The following is a 26,629-nucleotide window of genomic DNA, read 5'->3' as shown; positions in this document are numbered from 1 at the left end:
AAAATGCAGCCATGTTTATTAAATGTTACACTTCGCGGCCACCGGAGAATGACACCTGACTACAGTTTGCATTGTGGGTCCGGCTTCTTCACCTGTGGGATCGTCTGAAATATCCATTCTGATTGGCTGGGTCTGGCTCCCAAGTGAGTGGGTGTCTGCCCTCCCAGGCCCCCCATGGCTGTGCCCCTGCCCAGTCATGTGAAATCCATAGATTAGCTTAATTCATTTAAATTGACTGATTTCCTTATATGAACTGTAACTTAGTAAAATCTTTGAAATTGTTACATATTGCGTTTATTTTTTTGTTCAGTATAGTTCCCCCGCAAACTCGCTATGCTTGAGTTGGGGCGGTATGCAAACTGAAGTGGGTCTAGGGTGGCAGGTAAGGTGGAGGTGATATGATTCTTGACTAGTCTCTCAGAGGAATACCTATGTAAGAATGCTGTTCATTGACTACAGCTTAGCATTCAACACCATAGTACCCTCCAAGCTCATCATTAAGCTTAAGGCCCTGGGTCTCAACCCCGCCCTGTGCAATTGGGTCCTGGACTTTCTGACGGGCCGCCCCCAGGTGGTGAAGGTAGGAAACAACATCTCCACTTCGCTGATCCTCAACATTGGGGCCCCACAAGGGTGTGCTCAGCTCCCTCCTGTACTCCCTTGACTGCGTGGCAATGCCTCCAACTAAATCATCAAGTTTGCAGACGACACAACAGTAGTGGGCTTGATTACCAACAACGATGAGACAGCCTACACGGAGGAGGTGAAGGCACTCAGAGTGTGGTGTCAGGAAACAACCTCTCACTCAACGTCAATAAAACAAAGATGATCGTGGACTTCAGGAAATAGCAGAGGGAGAACCCCCTATCCACATCGACGGGACAGTAGTGGAGAAGGTGTAAAGTTTTAAGTTCCTTGGCGTACACATCACTGACAAACTGAAATGGTCCACCCACACAGACAGTGTGGGTTAAACAGCCATACCTAAGAGAGAGAGGCTGCTGCCTACATACAGACTCAAATCATTGGCCACTTTAATAAATGGATCACTAGTCACTTTAAATAATGCCACTTTAATAATGTTTACATATCTTACACTACTCATCTCATATGTATATACTGTATTTTATACCATTTATTGCATCTTACCTATGCGACTCGGCCATCGCTCATCCATATATTTATATGTACATATTCTTATTCCATCCCTTTACATTTGTGTGTATAAGATATTTGTTGTGTAATTGTTAGATTACTTGTTAGATATTACTGCACTGTCAGAACTAGAAGCACAAGCATTTCGCTACATTCGCATTAACATCTGTTAACCATGTGTATGTGACCAATAAAATTTGATTTGCCGTCACTGAGCTACAGTGGGGAGCTATCAGGGACGATTCAGGCTTTACTTGCTCATATCAGACAGTTCGGGCAACAGAGATGGTGAGGAATATCAAATCAAATCAAATTGATTTATATAGCATCAGCTGATATCTCAAAGTGTTGTACAGAAACCCAGCCTAAAACCCCAAACAGCAAGCAATGCAGGTGTAGAAGCACGGTGGCTAGGAAAAACTCCKTAGAAAGGCCAAAACCTAGGAAGAAACCTAGAGAGGAACCAGGCTATGAGGGGTGGCCAGTCCTCTTCTGGCTGTGCCGGGTGGAGATTATAACAGAACATGGCCAAGATGTTCAAATGTTCATAAATMACCAGCATGGTCAAATAATAATAATCACAGTAGTTGTCGAGGGTGCAACAAGTCAGAACCTCAGGAATAAATGTCAGTTGGCTTTTCATAGCTGATCATTGAGAGTATCTCCCCCGCTCCTGCTGTCTCTAGAGAGTTGAAAACAGCAGGTCTGGGACAGGTAGCACGTCCGGTGAACAGGTCAGGGTTCCATAGCCGCAGTCCTCTGTATCGAAGAAAGATATTGTGACACATGGAATCTGTGCATTCTCTTTGGGATTCTATTGGGCTACCACTCCACCTACTGGTTTGACCAGAGCAGGAGCTTTGAGAATCACCTAGCTCTGCTACAGGCAGAGACTCAGTCAGTTCTGGATAACTGGACTAAACTTCAGGAAGGCTTTCAGTGCAGACTGACTCAGTGTGACCAGATCAACTGTCACCTTACCTTCTGTGGCTTTGTGATTCCAATAGCACTTTGTTGATGGATATTATAGAACATATTATAAAATGGATTTACATAAGTCGTTTTATTTATTTCTTGGAAATGTAAATCCCCCTCATTTGGTAAATGCATTTGTGAGGGGAATTTGCACCCATAACTGATACTGTGGTGTTGACATTACCTAAACCCTGTCTGTGCACTGACAAGACTAGATCCCCCACAATATTATTATTAGTAGACCTACATATCTAAAGCTCATCTTTAAAACTCTAAAATAGTTATTGCACCTATTTTCCATATTGGTGGTTGTCTGTAAAGTATATACTAGTTAGCTAAAGCGATGGATAGGCTAAGTGAAAAGTAGAATAATAACCATTCATTCCTATGGATGACTATTACTTCCAGGGAGGATAAATAAGGCGGGGGCTAACTTCAGAATATTGCCTTGTCAGCCATAGAGTATACAGTGCCTTCAGAAAGTATTCATACCCCTTYACCTATTCCACATTTTGTTGTATTACAGCAGGGGTGTCAAACTCATTCCATGGAAGGCCTAGTGTCTGCTGGTTTTTGTTTTTTCCTTTCAATTAAGACCTAGACAACGAGGTGAGTGGAGTTCCATACTAATTAGTGACCTTAATTCATCAATCAAGTACAAGGGAGGAGTGAAAACCCACAGACCCTCGGCCCTCTGTGGAATGAGTTTGATACGTGTCTTACAGCCTGAAATCAAAATGGATTAAAWWGATTTTTTTCTCTCACCCATCTAAACACAATACCTCATAATGGCTACCACACTGTGAAAACATGTTTTTAGAAATGTTTGCAAATGTATTATAATTTCAATGCAGAAATCTCATTTACACAACAAAAATATGAACGCAACATGCAACAATTTCAAATACTTTACTGAGTTACAGATCATATAAMGAAATCAGTCAATTGAAATAAATTCATTCGGCCCTAATCTATGGATTTCACATGACTGGGAATACAGATATGCATATGTTYGTCACAGATACCTTTAAAAAAAGTAGGGGCATGGATCAGAAAAGCAGTCAGTATCTGGTGTGAGCACCATTTGCCTGATGCAGCTGTAACAGTATAGCTTCCGTCCCTCTCCTCGCCCCTACCTGGTCTCGAACCAGGGACCCTCTGCACACATAGACAACAGCCACTCTCGAAGCATCATTACCCATCGCTCCACAAAAGCCGTAGCCCTTGCAGATCAAGGGGAACAACTACTTCAAAGTCTCAGAGCGAGTGACGTCACCGATTGAAATGCTATTAGCGCGCACCCCGCTAACTAGCTAGCCATTTCACATCAGTTACACAGCATGACATATATATTTTGCATAGAGTTGATCAGGCTGTTGATTGTGGCCTGTGGAATGTTGTCCCACTCTTCAAATGACTGTGGAACACACTGTTGTACATGTCAATCCAGAGCATCCCAAACATGCTCAATGGGTGACATGTCTGGTGAGTATGCAGGCCATGGAAGAAATGGAACATTTTCAGCATCCAGGAATTGTGTACAGATCCTTGCGACTTTGGGCTGTGCATTATCATGCTGAAACATGAGGTGATGGCGGCGGATTAATGGCACAATGGGCCTCATGATCTTGTCACGGTATGTCTGTGCATTCAAATTGCCATCGATAAAATGCAATTGTGTTTGTTGTCCGTAGCTAATACCTGCCCATACCATAACCCCACTGCCACCATGGGGCACTCTGTTCACATTAACATCAGCAAACCGCTCTCCCACACGACGCCATACACGCTGTCTGCCATCTGCCCAGTACAGTTGAAACCGGCATTCATCCATGAAGAGCACACTTCTCCAGCGTGCCAATGGCCATCGAAGGTGAGCATTTGCCRACTGAAGTTGGTTACAACGCCGAACTGCAGTCAGGTCAAGACCCTGGTGAGGATGACGAGCACACAGACGAACATCCTTGAGATGGTTTCGGACAATTTSTGCAGAAATTTTTCAGTTGTGCAAACRCAGTTTCATCAGCTGTCCGGGTGGCTGGTCTTATACGATCCGGATGGTTGGACGTACTGCCAAATTCTCTGAAATGACATTGGGGGTGGCTTATGGTAGCTAAATTAACATTCGAATCCTCTGGCAACAGCTCTGGTGGACATTCCTGCAGTCAGCATGCCAATTTGCACGCTCGCTGAAAACMTAAGAAATCTGTGGCATTGTGTTGTGTGAGAAAACTGCACAGTGTAGAGTGGCATTTTATTGTCCCCAGTACAAGGTGCACCTGTGTAATGATCATGCTGTTTAATCAGCTTCTTAGTATGCCACACCTCTCAGGTGGATGGATTATCTTGGCAAAGGAGAAATGATCACTAACAGAGATGTAAACAAATTTGTGCACAACATTTTAAAGAAATAAACTTTTTGTGCTGTAAGCTATTCACACCGCTGAATCAATACATGTTAGACTCATCTTTGGCAGCGATTAMGCCTACAGCTGTGAGTCTTTCTGGGTACATCTCTAAGAGCTTTGCACACCTGGATTGTACAATATTTGCACATTATAATTTTTTWAATAATTCGTCAAGCTCTGTCAAGTTGGTTGTTGATCATTGCTAGACAGCCATTTTAAAGTCTTGCCATAGATTTTCAAGATGATTTAAGTCAAAACTGTAACTAGGCCACTCAGAACTGTAACTAGAACATTCAAAGTCATCTTGGTAAGCAACCAGTGTATATCTGGCCTTGTATTCTAGGTTATTGTCCTGCTGAAAGGTGAATTTTTCTCCTAATGTCTGGTGGAAATCAGATTTAACCAGGTTTTGCTCTAGGATTTTGCCTGTGTTTAGCTCCATTCAGTGTACCCATAGTGCTTGACTTGGGACGAAACTGTGAAGAGTGTGTGATATGAAGAGTGTGTTGTTGGATTTGTTCCAAACATAACYCTTTGTATTCAGGACATAAAGTACATTTCTTTGCCACAWTMTTTGGCAGTTTTACTTTGTGTTATTGTAAACAGGATGCATATTTTGGAATATTTCTATTCTGTACGGGCTTCCTTCTTTTCCACTGTCATTTAGGTTACTATTGTGTAGTAACTACAATGTTGTTGATCCATCCTCAGTTTTCTTCTATCACAGCCATTAAACTCTGTAACTGTTTTAAAGTCACCATTGGCCTCATGGTGAAATTCCTGAGTGGTTTCCTTCCTCTCTGGCAACTGAGTTAGGAAAGACGCCTGTATCTTTGTAGTTAGTGACTGGGTGTATTGATACACCCTCCAAAGTGTAATTAATAACTTCACCATGCTCAAAGGGATATTCAACGTCTGCTTTTTATTTTACCCATCTACCAATAGGTGCCCTTTGCAAGGCATTGGAAAACTTCCCTGGTGGTTGAATCTATGTTTGAAATTCCCAGCTCGACTGAGGGACCTTACAGATAATTGTATCTGTGGGGTACAGAGATTTGAATACTTTCTAAAGGCACTGTACATGTACAAGCCCATAACACATGATTCCTGGTTACTAGTAGTGTCCATCACTTCAGCCCAATGTCCRAAAACTGATTGCATTGCTGCCAGGTTGACCAAGAGGTAGAATAGTAGAGCCCACTGAATAGTTCTCAAAACAATACAACATGGTGTCTGTGGATCAGTGACTGAAGTCCTAGTGAGGCCTTCCGTCTGTCTTTGTGGTCAGTGAGGCTGAATGACAGACAATACCTCCCCACAACGAGCACTYACTCTGAACTCTGCCAGGTGGTCGGCCCTGGTAGACCCAATGTTCAAGATGGCTACTGGGATCTTCTGGTCAGCTGCTGCCAGTAGGAATCTGTATCCAGAATACACCTGGAAAATTAGAAGGGATGTGAAACTTCCACATATTGTAAGGCTGTTGAGTGGTTTCCTTTGTGTTACGATTCACTCTGTCACAGGGACATGTTTTTATAAGTATACCATATCAGTAAGACAAACATAACAGAATAACACCTGCAACAAACAGTTGACTATGTCAACAACATAGCAACACTTTCAATTGAAACATTTATGGTAGGTCGTGAACAATTATATATATCATGCCCACCTGCAAAGAAGATCCAGCGACAAGAACCGCATCGGACTCAGCTAGTCTCTCATGTACAAACTGCACTGTCCTTCGGTTCACTGTGTCCCCAAAGAATGTCACCTCTGGCTTCAATATYCCCCCACAATCCTTACATGAAGGCACTCTGAAGTGGAGGACCTGCTCGTCCTCAATGAAGACATCACCATCGGGAGCCACACCTCCTGCCTGTGCACCCCAGCTAGGGTTCAGTGCTTTGAACCGCTTCTGGAGGTCCTCCCTTGGAGACACGGCACCACAGCCCAGACACAACACCCTGGGAGGGACACACACACACAAAGGTAAAAAGCTGAGTGTTGTTCTGAGCCAATGTCCTTGAAGAAGAAGTCAGTCTGTATTGTGTGTGTGACAGACAGTACATTTCTACCTACCTACCTGTGTGCGCAGCCGTGCAGTTCAGTCAGTCCTTGATGGCCTGCCTTGGAATGAAGCGCGTCCACATTCTGAGTTACCAGCCAGTGTACCTTTCCCTGCTCCTCCCACTGCTGCAGAGCCAGGTGGGCAGAGTTCGGCTGATGAGAGGAGAACTGTGGCCAGCCCATATAGTTCCTAGCCCAATAGCGCTGACGAGACTTGGCGCTGCGTATATACTCTGCATACTGCATTGGTCGCCTGTCTGTGCGGGCGTAGAGACCCACCCCCTCTGAGCGGTAGTCTGGGATGCCAGACTCTGTGGAGAGACCCGCCCCAGTGATGACGAAGAGGCGCGTGGCACGGGATAAGAAGGCCTGTAGCTGCTCCAGGGCGTGGGCATCGATGGTGCTGCTGGTGGGCACAAAGCTCTGGATGCCCTCGGGAACTGATGATGATGCCCGTCTCCCAGGGGCTGCCCAACACAGTGCCAAGGGTCTCCATGGGAACCGCATCTGCATACAGAGTACAGTGTAAGATTGATGCATATAGGTCGTTCCACCTCAAAAAGCACAAGAGTATTTCGACGCCCACAATCTCAGATTGTTCTGAAATAGTTTCTGTAGTTCGTAACAGATACGATTAGCATTCCTGAAAAATTACARTCCAGTGTTGATTTGGCCTTGTGGTTTAAGTTATTGTCCTGCTGAAAGGTGAATTKATCTCCTAATGTCTGGTGGAAATCAGATTTAASCAGGTTTTGCTCTAGGYTTTTGCCTGTGTTTAGCTCCATTCAGTGTACCCATAGTGCTTGACTTGGGACGAAACTGTCCGGAACGCCGTACCAGCACTTCTAATTTTTGGGGAATTGCGTACCAGCTCCTCTATAAAAACAAAGTAGCCTATCGCTAGCCCAGATTCACACACCAAAGCAAAACAGGTTGATCAAAGCTGAACGAAGTCGGGATCTTCATTGAATGGCAATAGAGAGTCCGCATTAATTTCCTGATTCTGSTTTGTTCAAATGTATTTGCTACTAGTCTGTGTTGACAGTAGGCTGTTCGAGATTGCYCAGATTGAAAATGCGCCAGCCTGAATAGCATGATGTGCTGTTCCAAGTTGTCAAATMAGGGTTTGTCAGGTCATGGAAATTAGTTTAATAYTTGTTYTTACTGTAATTCATGAAAGCACACTTAAATATGATCAATCAATAACACGACATATCCGCCATTATCGGAATGACCKTTCAGTGCATGACTGTGATGCTACGTGTATMCCTGTGCCCGAGGAGATAGACGACGACATTTCAGCAGCAGACTAACTAGATCACCATTTAGAAACATAACTTGTAGCATTTCTCACTAGTTAACTATAGCCAACTAAGCATTCATTTCGTTGTCGCCTTTCCACCYGCACGGTAGAGCCTAAAGAAATCTGCACCGTTGGAAAGCTGGGATTTACCTCTATAAAACAGTAGCCATGTAACGTTAATTGCGACAATGTTAAAAAATATTCTAAGAATAGCCTAATTGACATAACTTGCTGTGCATAGATCTCCCCTGAAACATTAATATTTCAGCCTTATATATTAACATGTCTAGTTAGATACAGTACCAGTCAAAAGTTTGGACACACCTACTCATTCCAGGGTTTTTCTTTATTTTGACTATTTTCTACATTGTATAATAATAGTGAATACATCAAGACTATGAAATAACACATATGGAATCATGTAGTAACCAAAAAAGTGTTAAACAAATCAAAATATATTTTATATTTGAGATTCTTCAAAGTAGCCACCCTTTGCCTTGCTAAAAGCTTTGCCCACTTTTGGCATTCTCTCAAACAGCTTCATGAGGTTGTCAGCTGAAATGCATTTCAATTAACAGGTGTGCCTTGTTAAAAGTTAATTTGTGGATTTTTTTTTCATTCGTAATGCGTTTGAGACAATCAGTTGTGTTGTGACAACGTTGGAGTGTWTACAGAAGATAGCCCTATTTGGTGAAAGACCAAGTCCATATTATGGCAAGAACAGCTCAAATAAGCAAAAAGAAATGACAGTCCATCATTACTTTAAGGCATGAAGGTCAGTCAATACGGAACATTTCAAGAACTTTGAAARGCTATGATGAAACTGGCTCTCATGAGGACCGCCACAGGAAAGGAAGACCTAGAGTTACCTCTGATGCAGATAAGTTTCTTAGAAATAACTGCACCTCAGCCCAAATAAATGCTTTAGAGTTCAAGTAACAGACACATCTCAACATCAACTGTTCAGCGGAGACTGCATGAATCAGGCCTTCATGGTCGAATTGCTGCAAAGAAACCACTACTAAAGGACACCAATAATAAGAAGAGACTTGCTTGGGCCAAGAAACACGAGCAATGAACATTAGACTGGTGGYAATCTGTCCTTTGGTCTGATGAGTCCAAATGAGATTTTTGGTTCCAACCGCCGTGTCTTTGTGAGACGCAGAGTAGGTGAACGGATGATCTCTGCATGTGTGGTTCTGACCGTGAAGCATGGAGGTGGGGGTGCTTTGCTGGTGACACTGTCTGTGATATATTTAGAATTCAAGGCACACTTAACCAGCATGGCCACCACAGCATTCTGCAGCGATACGCCATCCCATGTGGTTTGCGCTTAGTGGGACAATAATTTYTTTTTCAACAGGACAATGACCCAAAAACACACCTCCAGGCTGTATAATGGCTATTTGACCAAGAAGAGTGATGGAGGGCTGCATCAGATGACCTGGCCTCCACAATCACCCGACCTCACCCCAATTGAGATGGTTTGGGATGAGTTGGCCCGCAGAGTAAAGGAAAAGCAGCCAACAAGTGCGAAGCATATGTGGGAATTCCTTCAAGACTGTTGGAAAAGCATTCCTCATGAAGCTGCTTGAGAGAATGCCAAGAGTGTGCAAAGCTGTCATCAAGGCAAAMGATGGCTACTTTGAAGAAWCTAACATACACTTTTTGGGTTACTACARGATTCCAGGTGTTATTTTATAGTTTTGATGTCTTCACTATTATTCTACAATGTAGAAAATAGTACAAATAATATGCTATGCTTGACAATATGGAGTGGTACTCAGTAATGTATTGGAGTGGATTTGCCCCAAAGATAACACTTTCTATTCAGGACAAAAAGTAAATTGTTTTAACAATTTTTTGTATTAAAGTATTACTTCAGTGCCTTGTTGGGAACAGGATGCATGTTTTCTGTACAAGCTTCCTTTTCACTCTGTCAATTAGGTTAGTATAGTGGAGTAACTAAAATGTTGTTGATCTATCCTCAGTTATCTATCACAGCCATTAAACTCTGTTTTAAAGTCACTATTGGCCTCATGGAGAAATCCCTGAGCGGTTTCCTTCCTCTCCACCAGGATGAACGCCTGTATCTTTGTAGTGTCTTGGTGTATTGATGCACAATCCATCTACATTTACCCATCTACCAATAGTTGCCCTTCTTTGTGAGGCATTGGAAAACCTCCCTGGTCTTTGTGGTTGAATCTGTGTTTAAAATTCACTGCTCGACTGAGGGACCTTACAATTATCTGTATGTGTGGTGTACAGAGATGATGTAGTCATTCAAAAAATCATGTTGAAACCCTATTGCACAGTGTGAGTCCATGCAACTTATGTGACTTGTTAAGCTCATTTTTACTCCTGAACTTATTTAGGTTTGCCATAACAAAGGGGTTGAATACTTGAGTCAAAACATTTCAGCTTTTAATTTATTAATTAGTTTAAAAAAAATTGAAACATAATTCCACTTTGACATTATGGAGTATTGTGTGTAGGCCAGTGACAAACATATACATTTAATCCATTTAAAATTCAGACACTAACAACAAAATGTGGAAAAAGTATAGGGGTGTGAATACTTTCTGAAGGCACTGTATATTCTGAAATACCATTTCACATTAATTTAGACATTGTTTGGAACAATATACAATTTCCAGTGGGCTCTCTGCTACTTGAWAAAACTAAAAACGTTATACATAGAAATTAACATGTATAGGTCATTGACCAATCACAGCCCTCCTGTAGGATTGCCCATTCAACAAATCACCAGCAGAGGYAGTTCCCTTTGAAWCCATTCCCTGTGTTGGTGGTGCTCATAACATTTATRMTAACTTTAAAAGTAGCAGGGAACCCAGTCTTGAAATGTGATGTATTTTGAGATTAATAGCAATAGCTTTAAAATTGAATAAATGCATGTGTAAAATTGTATTCCAGAATGTAGCGATACTCCATATTTTAAACCACACTAAGGAGWACAATGACACCAAGGTATTGTCTGTATCATGTACGGTTCACGGATCATTGGGTCTTACAGGGGGACATGTATAGGTGGGGGGAGGGGTGAAGGAAGAAGCTTGGTACTATATTTATTGAATATCTGAATCCTATTTATTAAAATGGCCAATTTGGGTCAAATAAATTAGCTTAATTTCGCATAGATCAAATTAAAATGTCAACAAAATAATATTACCTGTTTCTAACCACAGAAACTATTTSAGAACAATCTGAGATCGCGGGTGTCATGGCTTGCTGCAATGACATGGAACGACTCATGTTGCATGCTGTTGTTTTCTTATTCACCTTTCAAAAAAGGAACCTGTTGGGATCAAGTGTTTCACTGCGTAATAAACTCCATAGTTGTCACGATCACTTGTGGGGTTGATTTGGCCCACAATGTAATGCAAAACTGTAGTCACGTGTCTTACTCAGAGTGGGTGCGAAGTGTCACATTCAATCAACACGGCGGCACTTTTGGCATGTCAGACAAAATTATGACGCTAGCTCGCTCAACAGATATGACATTGATTTCAGCGTTTGCCAATAGTCTTAGTCTCGTAGTGAGGAGCCTTTAAAAAGTACCTAGCTTCATAAAAATATTTTTGGAGAATTCTGAAATGTATTGGAATAAAATCWCCAAACTATAAAACTAGCTAGCCAGCTATGGGTAACTGTTAGCTTGCTAGGTACAMMAATAGCTTTAGGTTGGTTGTTTATTAGCTCAACTTCAAGATTTCCCTYAAGTTAGATTGCGTKTTTGATCATCTCACGCTTGGTACARTAGGATGTGACGATGTAACATTTKATTTAAGGGCTGAGGGTATAGGGTAGAGGACGGTCTACTTTGAGTTTGGATTGCAACCAAAATCTCATCTGTTGATGGGAGAATCTCCATTCCTTCTCAAAACCCATTGGAAGAGGTCAGAAAGGCGGGACCTCTGGCTTTCTCATCCAATGGGTTTGAGGAGGAGGTAAGGAGAGAGAGAGGACGCGAGTAGTAAGTAATTTAGATTTCTCTTATGTAAATTCAAGAAAACATGGACATGCCCTGATACCTCCTCAAGCTTGCCACATCTTTTATTAAAAATAATATAATTAGGGTCACCAAGCAATAATTACATGTATCTAGCTTTATCTGACACAGTAATTGTTCATTTAGTCTTTTACGGTATTCGACTTTTGGTCAAGYCTGATTTGTGTATGTTTACAAGTTCTGGCTCATCATTGAACTCCTGTCATCAGTAACAAGGTTACGTGGAGGAAATACGATAAGAAGCATAGAACCACAAAAAGGCATGCATTATTAGTAATACAATTCAGTGTCATGTAACGTACCTTACAATGGCACGAGGTACACGTTTGATTGAATAAACAGCCGAKAATGTAGCAGGCAGCCAAACTCTTACGAAAAAGCGACAGGAAATACCAYTGTAWCAAAGAACGGCAACAGCCGCTATGRACGCTGGGACTTGTAGTCCGGTGGATTGAACCAACGTACATAGCTCAGTGTGTGGTACACCAGGGGGTTCCCAAACTTTGTTTGCGTCGGGGACCCATTTCGTGTCAGCAAATGCATCAGTTGCCCTCATCAGAATACAACTCCTACTGTAGACTGCATTAAAAATAGCATACAATCAGTTTTACYTTGACTTATACAGTGCATGTCCAGACTTTGGCAATACCATACCGTTTTAAAGCAAATCTACAGATTTTGCAATATTAAAGTAATGCACTGTGTTCAAAACCAATTTTGGGGGAATAGAATAAGAATTATGTTGAACAAGATCATTGATGGAGTATTGTGGATACCAATCTCTGTGAGCCTCACAGGCCCATGTGCATTTAAGGGCTAAGAACATGAATATGACATTGTATTGTAACTTCTAATTTTTCCACGGATCCCTTGTCCAAAATACATTTTATTTGTTGTTGCTAGTAATATTCCAAAAAATATTTGTTTTAATATTTAGAAATTTTGCTACAGACCCTACTTTTGGAACCCCTGCACACATTACCAKAAGTTTGAAAAATGACATATTGCTGGAAAAAAAACAGAAGCTTTCATTGAAATGTATCTGACAATTATATATATWTTTTAACATTCAGMTGGYTGTGGACTGAGGAATTACAAGTAGCAAGAAACAATATTACATTTTGGCAAACCATTGGTTAGGGCCTCCACAATAGGTCAATGTGAAACATGTGATTTCTCTTCTCTCTGTTGCTCAAAATATGCTGCACACGTCCTGGTTGCAAAATTCCAAGATGTCTGTCAGAGAGAAAATGAATACATACATTGGCTACTTTATAGTCAATAACATTTCAACAGTACACGGTTTCAGTATAAACATGCACATGATAAAGTATCAATTTCCACCTGAGTGTGTGCAGTTGAAGACACTCTCTGCTAGTCTGTAGAACTCATCTCCAAGTATGGTGCGGTAGTCCAGGTGACTGGTGTGGATGAGGCACTGAGTGGCGTCTTTAAACAGCAGATCACTCTCTCCATACTGCTGGGACTGAAACAGCCTGAATTCTGTGTCTGGGTTGGATGCCAGAGTCTCCTTCAAGGGATGGGAACATTTGGAATGGCTTGTTAYAAGAAAATAAAATTGTATGAAATTAATACAATGTCGCCAGAATAATTAGGTTGGTTTAGATTCCTGTTTGTCTGACTCCTCAGTCTCACCTGTGACTTCATGAGGAAGTCATAGACGCGAGAAGTGAGCACAGGTCTTGTCATGATGATGTTGGGTGGGATGGCTCCTAGGTTACAGTTCTCCCATTCAGATAAAGGTTCCCGCCGGCCATCCCCACACAAAAGCTCAAAGTCCCAGGACAGCCACCCATCCGCCCACCCACTGGGGCTCAGACCTGGAGCACAACACAAACAAACGAAATGTAACATCAAAAGTATCACAAACCAAATGAGGAAAAACAAGAACATTATGGCAGAACCTGTAACTGTTTGCCTGAACATATACCAATATTACTTCATGGTGTGTGTGAYTGTGGTGGCCATATGTAGCCTAACTATGTATAAGAGTTGTATGAGGTTCTCACTGAGGATGTTGCTCTCTAGATTGTGCTGCTCAACAAAGGCCACATCTCCATAGCTCTTCCCACTGGCATCTCCCACCAGGCACCTGCACAAATAACCATGGGGCAARGTCATAACAATCACAACAAATCTTTCACATTGCCAGGTTTCTGTAAAGCACTGTGACAAGTTGATGTAAGATTGAATGACTGCATTTTKTATCCATGAACAATGAATACAAACATGCAACAAGAGAGCCACCACTCACCTCAAAGCCCCCATGTTGCCGTAGTAACGCTCATTGTGGTTGTCTGCACAGCGTTTGGTGGCAGCCTCCCCAGTYCCCCCCATACACACTTTACAGAGGTTTCCCTGAGAACCAGGGAGACAGCCCTTCCAGAACACCTCGTTATACACTAGGAGAGATGAGCAGAATACACATCCTCACCAAATATCAGGCTATTGTGCTGTAAGAATTTTGGGTCATTTCATGTTGTAGTCTACACGAGGCTGAAATTGTGTATTGCGGTATACCAGAGCTAGTTAACTACATACTAGTACACAAACACACAATATAAACGCAACAATTTCAACAATTTAGTTACAGTTCATATAAATTCATTAGGCCCTACACTATGGATTTCACATGATTGAGCAGGGAACCAGCCATGGGTGGGCCTAGGAGGACATAGGCCCACCCACTTGGGAGTCAGGCCCAGATTTGGTACSCTTCTCCAGATCGGTGCCTTGACCCAATCCTGTCTCGGAGCTCTACGGACAATTCCGTCAACCTCATGGCTTGGTTTTTGCTCTGACATGCACTGTCAACTGTGGGACCTTATATACACTGCTGGTCAAACGTTTTAGAACATCAACTCATTCAAGGGTTTTTCTTTAATTGTACTATTTTCTACATTGTAGAATAATAGTGAAGCCATCAAAACTATGAAATAACACATATGGAATAATGTAGTAAACAAACAAAGTGAAACAAATCAAAATATATTTTATATTTGAGATTATTCCCTTTGCCTTGATGACAGCTTTAAACACTCTTGGCATTCTCTCAACCAGCTTCACCAACAGTCTTGATTGATTTGCCACATATGCTGAGCACTTGCTGGCCGCTTTTTCTTCACTCTGCAGTCCGACTCAATTTGGTTGAGGTCGGGGGATTGTGGAGGCCAGGTCATCTACTGCAGCACTCCAACACTCTCCTTCTTGGTAAAATAGCCCTTACACAGCCTGGAGGTGTGTTGGGTCATTGTCCTGTTGAAAAACAAATGATTGTCCCACTACGACCAAACCAGATAGGATGGTGTATTGCTGCAGAATGCTGTGGTAGCCATGCTGGTTAAGTGTGCCTTGAATTCTAAATGAAATCAATCACAGACAGTGTCACCAGCAAAGCACCCCCACAGCATAACACCTCCTCCTCCATGCTTTATGGTGGAAATACACATGCAGAGATCCATTCACCTACTCTGCATTGGAACCAAAAATCCCAAATTTGGACTCATCAGGCCAAAGGACAGATTTCCACCGGTCATATTTCTTGGCCCAAGCAAGGCTATTCTTCTTATTTGTGTCCTTTAGTAATGTTTTTTTTTGCAGCAATTTGACTATGACGGGCTGATTCACACAGTCTCCTCTGAATAGTTGAGAAGTGTCTGTTACTTTGACTCTGTGAAGCATTTATTTGGGCTGCAATTTCTGAGGCTGGTAACTCTAATGAACTTATCCTCTGCAGCAGAGGTAACTCTGGGTTTTCCTTTCCTGTGGCGGTCCTCATGAGAGCCAGTTTCATCATAGCTCTTGATGATTTTTTGCGACTGCACTTAAAGTAACATTCAAAGCTCTTGAAATTGTTCGTATTGACTGACCTTCGTGTCTTAGAGGAATGATGGCATATCGTTTCTCTTTGCTTATTTGAGCAGTTCTTGCCATAATATGAACTTGGTCTTTTACCAAATAGGGCCATCTTTTGTATACTACCCCTACCTTGTAACAACACAACCGATTAGCTCAAACCCATGAAGGAAATAAATTCCACAAATTCACTTTTAGCAAGGCACACCTGTTAATTGAAATGCATTCCAGGTGACTACCTCATGAAGCTGGATGAGAGAATGCCAAGAGTGTGCAAAGCTATCATCAAGGCAAAGGGTGGCTACTTGGAAGAATCTCAAATATAAAATATATTTTGATTTGTTTAACACTTTTTTGGTTACTACATGATTCCATGTGTGTTATTTCATAGTTTTGATGTTTTCACTATTATTATACAATGTAGAAAATAGTCAAAATAAAGAAAAACCCTTGAATGAGTAGGTGTGTCCAAACTTTTGACTGGTACTATATATAACACACAGGAAAGGGAGATGCAACTGCCAGGCAGGAACGGTACCTTGGTTTGGTTCACAGGGAGAGGTGTTGTTGTGTTCCAGGCTGAGGTTGTGTCTAAAGGGCAGAAGCCAGCCTGCAGGGCTGTACATGTGGCCGTGGCAGGAGCGCCTGCCCCCAAAGTTCCCAAAGAACACACCCCTGGTGGAGCGCTTCACGACCGCCACACCAACGACGGATGGCAACACTGTGGGGACACAAGGAGCGGCTTAGAATAAAATCATGTACATTTACAGACGAATGGACTTCCCTTCTGTTCAGCTCACCATCCGTCTCTAAATGGCCTGCTTTTTCAGCTCCTCCCTCAGCCGGTACGCACGTCTTCCCTGAGAGACGCGGAGAGAAAAAGAGTCGACGACAGAAACTGACTGCAGTGAGCGGCCATGATAAATAACTAGTTCTGTAACCATTACATTATTATCAGCCATACCATAATACTCTGTTACCACGGGGACAAGGCCACATTTCCCAGCGATGAATGCGTGCGTGGCGTCCAGTGAGACAGCATCCACCTCATCTCTCTGTGACAACACAGTAAGTGGAGATCGAGATGTAGGGCTGCATAGAATGACAGTAGGTTATGGATAGGGTTATGATTGTCCACACCCTGTAGTTTTATCTTAGTCTGCTTACCTTAATCTTCTCGACACAATCGCTCATGGAGATGGCTCTAACACACACCAATGGGTCTGACTTAATGCTGAGAGCCCACTGCTCACATTTCTTCTGTTCTGCATTGCTAATGCAGCACCAACGCACAACACTGTCCTCCAATGAGCTTCCTATAGATACACAACAGAATAAAAAATATTTAGTTATGATGCATAATGTAGCAGCAAATTAGTTTTCCCAATGAGCAGCCTACATACACCCCCACTGCCCATGTGGGTAGGTAGGCACCTTCATGTCCAAGGCCTTTGAGGAGAGCCACATAGTCCAGCCCCAGCACCTGACTGATGTCCTTGTTATCCTCTAGAATGGACAGCTTCTCTGTGACATCCTTGAAGAGCAGATCAGCGGCGCCGAACGGAGCAGAGTCAAAGAGCTGGAAACGCTGCCTCTCTCTACCCCGCCGACCAAACGCCATCTGATAGGAAATCCATCGGACATTCTCTCAGCAACAAAAATACATACAAGGGACATACTATGATGACACATGCACGTGGATGGATACAAATGTGATATACACTGATGTTAAATACAGTGGACACGCTTTCCCTTGCAAACGCAACCCTGTTTCACAAGTGGTCATACTGAGTAGAGGGCTGGAAGCCCTGAGCTGTCCCGACAAGTCCCACATCTGCTGCTTCTAGAAGTGGTTGAAGACAGAATGGTGTACTACCTGTGCTGCCGCCAGGAACTTGCGTGCGATCTTACGAACATTGAGTCGAGTGACCATGCCCTGTCCTGGTCCCCTTCCCAAGTTGCAGGTCCCATAGTGGCTTAGTGGCGCACGGGTACCATCAGTACACAGCAGCTGGTAATCCTTCCTCTCACTCTCTGGAAGAGAAAAACAACAGGGATAGAGATAGAGCGGAGGGGGATGTTTCAACAGCTATTTGACTAGTCTTGAGAAAGAACTCTGAAGTACTTGAATGGTAGTTGTGTATTGTTCCAGAATATATATATTTTTTGTGTACCTTCAATACCCTCCAGGGCTGTATGGTCCACAAAAGCAACATCCCCTGCCCCAGTCTTGAGACACCTGATAGACAAAAGAATAATTTTAAAATGACCATATCATAATCATTGTGTCTGTCCTGATATGACCCTCCCATGTGACCTGAGCGCCCCCTGGCTGTTGTAGAAGGGTTCGCCATGTGCCGTTTCACAGTGGAAGTTGCGCTGGGCGATGTAGGACTTCTGACCCTGACACAGGGCACACAGGACGGGTGCTATGGCAGCCGCCCCAGGAACACAACTAGCATTGAAGAAGGCACTGACCGCTGCCAAAGAGAAGAGTGGGGTTAGAGACCATTCCTTTGTAGCGGAGGGGATTTGGAATCATGCTCTCGTGATAAGTTAGGCCTGCCTAAGACTTGGAAGCCCTATTGTCGGCCTCTGACTTTGAGCATGTCCTTTTAAGATGTTGGAATAGCGAGCAGGAGTCCCGGGTTCTAATGCCACCAGAAACACCAGCGTTTCCAAAACTCAGTCCTGGGGACCCCAAGGGGTGCACGTTTTGGTTTTTGCCCTAACACTACACAGCTGATTTAAATAATCAACTAGTCATCAAAAGAAAACGTGTGCCCCTTGGGGTCCCCAGGACTGAGTTTTGGAAACGCAGTTTAAAATGTAACAATCTCTCGTGGACAGATTCTCATGGACAGATGAAACGGCGAGAACCTGTCATGGCTCACTTTGTTTTCTTCCGAAGTGAGCAATTGTTAACGGCATTCCCCCCAGAAGTAAAACAGAAAATGACAAACTTTTGTGAGATAATTTTACTTCTGGGTAACCGAGATTACACTTAACAAAATTATGATTCAACAATATGGAGGGATATGTCGGTCTATGTTCTTACCCAGACTGAGTGTCTGCTCCTCTGCCCAGGTCAGGTAGTTGCGGGACAGCAGGAAGCCCAGGGGTAGACTCCAGCCTGCCGTCCAGCGGGCCCCAGTATGACAGCTTCTCTGGCCCTGCAGGGAGCGCACGTCCAGGGTGCTGTTCCTCACCACCGCCACCGACAGAATACAGCCTCCTGGGAAAACATTTACATTTACATTTAAGTCATTTAGCAGACAGGTGACAGACATACAATAAACTGACACAGGCACACAAAATGTCATAAACAAAAAAAGAAACTGGGTGGTTCGAGCCCTGAATGCTGATTGGCTGAAAGCTGTGCTATATCAAACCGTATATCACAGGTATGACAAAACATGTATTTTTACTGCTCTAATTACATTGGTAACCAGTTTATAATAGCAATAAGGCACCTCAGGAGTTTGTGGTGTATGGCTAATATACCACAGCTAAGGGCTGTATATCCAGGTACTCCGCGTTGCATCGTGCTTAAGAACAGCCCTTAGCCATGGTATATTGGCCATATACCACACCTCCTCGTATCTTATTGCTTAAATGTTTCCCGTACACAGATTGTGCCTAGTTCTGGACTAAAAGGATCCAAATCTTAAGTGTCGTTAACCAACCGTCCCTGTAGATCTCCTTGGCAATGGCAGTGAGGCCAAACTGCTTCACTGCAGTGTAGACTTCCCCTGCATCCAATGTTACCATGTCAGCACGGTTAGCCTGGAGGAAAGGCATCAGATACAGTTGGCTATGAAGGAGCATCTGTATGGTAAACCTGCCCTGTCTGAAATCAGTATCAGCATTAACAAGAGTGGTTAGGGCAAATAGTGAGTCTTTCTGGTATCTGGAGAGAGCAGGTATTTCCTGACCCTGATCTTGTTGATGCAGTCGGTGGTGCTGTAGGCGAGGACACAGGAGAGCCTTGCGAATGCTGCCACAGCAGCAGGAGGCAACACTGCCACCAGGGCCTTGGCCAGCTCCGCACACTTCTTCTGCTCCGGCTCAGACACCGTGCACCAGCGCATCTTCTTACCTAAAACAAAAGGGAATTAAAACTGGGTTTAAGGATAGTAATATTAGGACCTAAGAAATAGCGTCAATATTAACCTGCATGCATAACTCACTATTTCCTTTCCAACTGGAAATAAACAAACAACTGCTGTAGAGGGAGAATACAGTATTGTAACAATGTATAAGATTAATTAAAATGTATAGGACCACAACATTTTCAGAACAATCCCCGAAATGAGGTGAAACCACAAAAACACGAATATTTTTGAAAAAGGCAACATTATCCAGCAAGGCTAACCAAACGATTAACAATTGGGATTTTGAGTACCACCACCCAAAACTATACTAGATTGGATGAACACTTACCCCAACTATAGTGAAGGCAGATGAAAATTATTAGAATGGCATGCATTGCCCTCATTTTGGTCTCTGAAAAGGACTGAAGAGCTGAACAAACCAAACGCAGTTTACTTCACGCAGCGAGGTTGGCGGACCCCTTCCAATTCGTCCTGAAATCCGTCTTCATAATTCAACATTATTTCTTATTACTACAGGCGACCTAAAGAAATCAAACTATTGTGCAAGCGTAGAACTTTCGAAATAGCCAAAAATAGAGGATTCTGCGCCACTACTCAGCGCGCATCTGGAAAATATTTCCATGTAACGTCACGCGGACCCTCATCCAAGCACTTTTACGCGTTTGAGATCTGTAGAACTTCTGCCAGTATCTCACACCTCCAGTTTGTTTGGCTTATCGTGGTGAATACATTGAATGCATGATTATGTAATAATAAAATTCGAGTGTTACATTTATTTTGGTAATAGTTTTGTGAAAAACAGTCCAGCACTGCAAAGTTTAATGCAGAAAATACCAACATAATTAAGCATGTAGCAAATATTTTATTAAATGTACAAACACCAGAACATTATGTATATAACAAAAAGCCATTACAGCATAGTCAAGTCAAACATAAATCAAACACAGCTGCCTTGCCATTATTTTTCAGTCCAACCGATTATCACCAAGATTAGGGTTTTAAATTCAAAAGCTTCAATTGAACAATTTCCATACATCTTCCTCTATTTTGAATAATTATGTTTTTATACTATAAAAAACAACCAGTGCAGAATGGCAACATGTCATTCTCTTACACCACTGGGGCGACCATGGTCCGGTCTGTCATCTAGTGTGGTGGACAGAGTAATGATCAGTAGCCCCATGCTCTGGAGGCCTGCTGAGAACGGCCTGTCCCTGTCCCAGTCCCTGTCCTGTGGCTGTGCTGCTGTGGAGAACACTCTCTATCCTGTGGATCCTGGCAGCATTCAAGATATTTACAGGCTTCTGCTCTGCCAGCTCAGCTGACAGCCTGCCAATACACTCCATCTGTCAATAACAATACAAAGAGCTGGAAATGAATCTGGAATGACCACAACATGGGAAAAATCGTTGCACAATATGGCATGGTTATTATATACTTGACTTGCAATAAATTCTGACTGCTCTGTTTTCATAGCTGAAGATTTATGGCTCACATGAAAATGACACCTCCAGAGGAATGCATGCTAAATCAAAGCCATCAGTTTAGTTATTCATTTAGAAGTGGATAGGAAACCAATGAAAAAAGTATTACTTCAATGATTGGTTCTGGTTCTGGTTTTCTTTATGGACTGGTGTAACGGCAGTCTAAGTCGTCCTCCTCATCGGACGAGGAGAGGCGAGAAGGATCGGAGGACCAATGTACAGCGTGGTAAGTTTCCATGATTTAATAACATGAAAACAATATACAATTACAAAATAACAAAACAAACTAACCGTCACAGTCCCGTGTGGCACAAACACTGACACAGAAAACAACCACCCACAAAATCCCAACACAAAACAAGCCACCTATATGATTCTCAATCAGGGACAACGATTGACAGCTGCCTCTGATTGAGAACCATATTAGGCTGAACACAGAAACAGACAAACTAGACACACAACATAGAATGCCCACCCAGCTCACGTCCTGACCAACACTAAAACAAGCAAAACACATAAGCACTATGGTCAGGACGTGACAACTGGTGAATAGCCGGTACTTTTTTTTCTCTCCATTTTTTTCTCTCTTCATAAACACCACCATTGTTTTTGTTAATAAATCCTTAATTACTCTGCCTTAAAAGACATTGTGGCCCTTACATATATACCAATGACCGCAGCATCTTCCCTTCAAGTCTTACCTCATCCAGCCCTTGACTGATTGTGTTCCTCTCCGCAGTCTCTCCCTCACTTCCACTCATCTTCAGCCAGCTTCTCAAAACCTCTTCAAGTCTTAGCTACAGTGGCTTGCAAAAGTATTCACCCCCCTTGGCATTTTTTCNAACACACAGGAAAGGGAGATGCAACTGCCAGGCAGGAACGGTACCTTGGTTTGGTTCACAGGGAGAGGTGTTGTTGTGTTCCAGGCTGAGGTTGTGTCTAAAGGGCAGAAGCCAGCCTGCAGGGCTGTACATGTGGCCGTGGCAGGAGCGCCTGCCCCCAAAGTTCCCAAAGAACACACCCCTGGTGGAGCGCTTCACGACCGCCACACCAACGACGGATGGCAACACTGTGGGGACACAAGGAGCGGCTTAGAATAAAATCATGTACATTTACAGACGAATGGACTTCCCTTCTGTTCAGCTCACCATCCGTCTCTAAATGGCCTGCTTTTTCAGCTCCTCCCTCAGCCGGTACGCACGTCTTCCCTGAGAGACGCGGAGAGAAAAAGAGTCGACGACAGAAACTGACTGCAGTGAGCGGCCATGATAAATAACTAGTTCTGTAACCATTACATTATTATCAGCCATACCATAATACTCTGTTACCACGGGGACAAGGCCACATTTCCCAGCGATGAATGCGTGCGTGGCGTCCAGTGAGACAGCATCCACCTCATCTCTCTGTGACAACACAGTAAGTGGAGATCGAGATGTAGGGCTGCATAGAATGACAGTAGGTTATGGATAGGGTTATGAATGTAAACACCCTGTAGTTTTATCTTAGTCTGCTTACCTTAATCTTCTCGACACAATCGCTCATGGAGATGGCTCTAACACACACCAATGGGTCTGACTTAATGCTGAGAGCCCACTGCTCACATTTCTTCTGTTCTGCATTGCTAATGCAGCACCAACGCACAACACTGTCCTCCAATGAGCTTCCTATAGATACACAACAGAATAAAAAATATTTAGTTATGATGCATAATGTAGCAGCAAATTAGTTTCCCCAATGAGCGGCCTACATACACCCCCACTGCCCATGTGGGTAGGTAGGCACCTTCATGTCCAAGGCCTTTGAGGAGAGCCACATAGTCCAGCCCCAGCACCTGACTGATGTCCTTGTTATCCTCTAGAATGGACAGCTTCTCTGTGACATCCTTGAAGAGCAGATCAGCGGCGCCGAACGGAGCAGAGTCAAAGAGCTGGAAACGCTGCCTCTCTCTACCCCGCCGACCAAACGCCATCTGATAGGAAATCCATCGGACATTCTCTCAGCAACAAAAATACATACAAGGGACATACTATGATGACACATGCACGTGGATGGATACAAATGTGATATACACTGATGTTAAATACAGTGGACACGCTTTCCCTTGCAAACGCAACCCTGTTTCACAAGTGGTCATACTGAGTAGAGGGCTGGAAGCCCTGAGCTGTCCCGACAAGTCCCACATCTGCTGCTTCTAGAAGTGGTTGAAGACAGAATGGTGTACTACCTGTGCTGCCGCCAGGAACTTGCGTGCGATCTTACGAACATTGAGTCGAGTGACCATGCCCTGTCCTGGTCCCCTTCCCAAGTTGCAGGTCCCATAGTGGCTTAGTGGCGCACGGGTACCATCAGTACACAGCAGCTGGTAATCCTTCCTCTCACTCTCTGGAAGAGAAAAACAACAGGGATAGAGATAGAGCGGAGGGGGATGTTTCAACAGCTATTTGACTAGTCTTGAGAAAGAACTCTGAAGTACTTGAATGGTAGTTGTGTATTGTTCCAGAATATATATATTTTTTGTGTACCTTCAATACCCTCCAGGGCTGTATGGTCCACAAAAGCAACATCCCCTGCCCCAGTCTTGAGACACCTGATAGACAAAAGAATAATTTTAAAATGACCATATCATAATCATTGTGTCTGTCCTGATATGACCCTCCCATGTGACCTGAGCGCCCCCTGGCTGTTGTAGAAGGGTTCGCCATGTGCCGTTTCACAGTGGAAGTTGCGCTGGGCGATGTAGGACTTCTGACCCTGACACAGGGCACACAGGACGGGTGCTATGGCAGCCGCCCCAGGAACACAACTAGCATTGAAGAAGGCACTGACCGCTGCCAAAGAGAAGAGTGGGGTTAGAGACCATTCCTTTGTAGCGGAGGGGATTTGGAATCATGCTCTCGTGATAAGTTAGGCCTGCCTAAGACTTGGAAGCCCTATTGTCGGCCTCTGACTTTGAGCATGTCCTTTTAAGATGTTGGAATAGCGAGCAGGAGTCCCGGGTTCTAATGCCACCAGAAACACCAGCGTTTCCAAAACTCAGTCCTGGGGACCCCAAGGGGTGCACGTTTTGGTTTTTGCCCTAACACTACACAGCTGATTTAAATAATCAACTAGTCATCAAAAGAAAACGTGTGCCCCTTGGGGTCCCCAGGACTGAGTTTTGGAAACGCAGTTTAAAATGTAACAATCTCTCGTGGACAGATTCTCATGGACAGATGAAACGGCGAGAACCTGTCATGGCTCACTTTGTTTTCTTCCGAAGTGAGCAATTGTTAACGGCATTCCCCCCAGAAGTAAAACAGAAAATGACAAACTTTTGTGAGATAATTTTACTTCTGGGTAACCGAGATTACACTTAACAAAATTATGATTCAACAATATGGAGGGATATGTCGGTCTATGTTCTTACCCAGACTGAGTGTCTGCTCCTCTGCCCAGGTCAGGTAGTTGCGGGACAGCAGGAAGCCCAGGGGTAGACTCCAGCCTGCCGTCCAGCGGGCCCCAGTATGACAGCTTCTCTGGCCCTGCAGGGAGCGCACGTCCAGGGTGCTGTTCCTCACCACCGCCACCGACAGAATACAGCCTCCTGGGAAAACATTTACATTTACATTTAAGTCATTTAGCAGACAGGTGACAGACATACAATAAACTGACACAGGCACACAAAATGTCATAAACAAAAAAAGAAACTGGGTGGTTCGAGCCCTGAATGCTGATTGGCTGAAAGCTGTGCTATATCAAACCGTATATCACAGGTATGACAAAACATGTATTTTTACTGCTCTAATTACATTGGTAACCAGTTTATAATAGCAATAAGGCACCTCAGGAGTTTGTGGTGTATGGCTAATATACCACAGCTAAGGGCTGTATATCCAGGTACTCCGCGTTGCATCGTGCTTAAGAACAGCCCTTAGCCATGGTATATTGGCCATATACCACACCTCCTCGTATCTTATTGCTTAAATGTTTCCCGTACACAGATTGTGCCTAGTTCTGGACTAAAAGGATCCAAATCTTAAGTGTCGTTAACCAACCGTCCCTGTAGATCTCCTTGGCAATGGCAGTGAGGCCAAACTGCTTCACTGCAGTGTAGACTTCCCCTGCATCCAATGTTACCATGTCAGCACGGTTAGCCTGGAGGAAAGGCATCAGATACAGTTGGCTATGAAGGAGCATCTGTATGGTAAACCTGCCCTGTCTGAAATCAGTATCAGCATTAACAAGAGTGGTTAGGGCAAATAGTGAGTCTTTCTGGTATCTGGAGAGAGCAGGTATTTCCTGACCCTGATCTTGTTGATGCAGTCGGTGGTGCTGTAGGCGAGGACACAGGAGAGCCTTGCGAATGCTGCCACAGCAGCAGGAGGCAACACTGCCACCAGGGCCTTGGCCAGCTCCGCACACTTCTTCTGCTCCGGCTCAGACACCGTGCACCAGCGCATCTTCTTACCTAAAACAAAAGGGAATTAAAACTGGGTTTAAGGATAGTAATATTAGGACCTAAGAAATAGCGTCAATATTAACCTGCATGCATAACTCACTATTTCCTTTCCAACTGGAAATAAACAAACAACTGCTGTAGAGGGAGAATACAGTATTGTAACAATGTATAAGATTAATTAAAATGTATAGGACCACAACATTTTCAGAACAATCCCCGAAATGAGGTGAAACCACAAAAACACGAATATTTTTGAAAAAGGCAACATTATCCAGCAAGGCTAACCAAACGATTAACAATTGGGATTTTGAGTACCACCACCCAAAACTATACTAGATTGGATGAACACTTACCCCAACTATAGTGAAGGCAGATGAAAATTATTAGAATGGCATGCATTGCCCTCATTTTGGTCTCTGAAAAGGACTGAAGAGCTGAACAAACCAAACGCAGTTTACTTCACGCAGCGAGGTTGGCGGACCCCTTCCAATTCGTCCTGAAATCCGTCTTCATAATTCAACATTATTTCTTATTACTACAGGCGACCTAAAGAAATCAAACTATTGTGCAAGCGTAGAACTTTCGAAATAGCCAAAAATAGAGGATTCTGCGCCACTACTCAGCGCGCATCTGGAAAATATTTCCATGTAACGTCACGCGGACCCTCATCCAAGCACTTTTACGCGTTTGAGATCTGTAGAACTTCTGCCAGTATCTCACACCTCCAGTTTGTTTGGCTTATCGTGGTGAATACATTGAATGCATGATTATGTAA

At 43.4% G+C, this 26,629-nt stretch overlaps 3 protein-coding genes and 1 long non-coding RNA gene across 5 annotated transcripts; all 4 read right to left on the bottom strand.

The window, feature by feature from the left end:
* Positions 1–3,025: 3,025 nt before the first annotated feature.
* sirt4 (sirtuin 4) lies at positions 3,026–12,408 on the bottom strand. 2 transcript variants are annotated; one of them, XM_023987894.2, is made up of 4 exons: positions 12,244–12,408; positions 6,625–7,115; positions 6,211–6,505; positions 3,026–5,975 (listed from the first exon to the last, which is right to left on the bottom strand). In XM_023987894.2, the coding sequence occupies exons 1-4, from the start codon at positions 12,406–12,408 to the stop codon at positions 5,823–5,825; spliced, it is 1,104 nt and encodes a 367-aa protein (XP_023843662.1). In that variant the 3' UTR covers positions 3,026–5,822. The 2 variants fall into 2 exon arrangements, with proteins under 2 accessions (XP_023843662.1, XP_023843652.2); XM_023987884.2 differs by having other exon boundaries at positions 12,249–12,330.
* Positions 12,409–13,091: 683 nt separating this feature from the next.
* Positions 13,092–20,591, bottom strand: LOC111964131 (serotransferrin-1-like). The gene is made up of 17 exons (XM_023987873.2): positions 20,261–20,591; positions 19,753–19,916; positions 19,504–19,603; positions 18,876–19,052; positions 18,135–18,297; positions 17,992–18,056; positions 17,694–17,851; positions 17,252–17,438; positions 16,985–17,133; positions 16,782–16,872; positions 16,618–16,677; positions 16,356–16,538; positions 14,217–14,364; positions 13,972–14,054; positions 13,598–13,782; positions 13,286–13,472; positions 13,092–13,177 (listed from the first exon to the last, which is right to left on the bottom strand). Exons 1-17 carry the CDS (start codon positions 20,313–20,315, stop codon positions 13,134–13,136), a joined length of 2,199 nt encoding a protein of 732 aa, XP_023843641.1. The 5' UTR covers positions 20,316–20,591; the 3' UTR covers positions 13,092–13,133.
* Positions 20,592–20,774: 183 nt separating this feature from the next.
* Positions 20,775–22,251, bottom strand: LOC139027756 (uncharacterized). The gene is made up of 2 exons (XR_011479901.1): positions 21,526–22,251; positions 20,775–21,278 (listed from the first exon to the last, which is right to left on the bottom strand). It is a non-coding gene; the product is annotated as an uncharacterized lncRNA (long non-coding RNA).
* Positions 22,252–22,306: 55 nt separating this feature from the next.
* LOC111963791 (serotransferrin-1-like) lies at positions 22,307–26,548 on the bottom strand (the record flags this gene model as incomplete). Its single annotated transcript, XM_023987353.2, has 12 exons — positions 26,208–26,548; positions 25,700–25,863; positions 25,451–25,550; positions 24,823–24,999; positions 24,082–24,244; positions 23,939–24,003; positions 23,641–23,798; positions 23,199–23,385; positions 22,932–23,080; positions 22,729–22,819; positions 22,565–22,624; positions 22,307–22,485 (listed from the first exon to the last, which is right to left on the bottom strand). Coding segments are annotated over exons 1-12 (1,548 nt in total), but the record flags the coding sequence as incomplete, so codon positions are not given.
* Between the last annotated feature and the right edge of the window lie 81 nt (positions 26,549–26,629).

The sequence above is a fragment of the Salvelinus sp. IW2-2015 genome, linkage group LG1 (genome assembly GCF_002910315.2).
Source record: "Salvelinus sp. IW2-2015 linkage group LG1, ASM291031v2, whole genome shotgun sequence".
Classification (NCBI taxonomy): Eukaryota; Metazoa; Chordata; class Actinopteri; order Salmoniformes; family Salmonidae; genus Salvelinus; species Salvelinus sp. IW2-2015.
The sequence above is the reverse complement of the archived record's forward strand: the minus strand, read 5'-3'. Positions and strand labels throughout refer to the sequence as shown.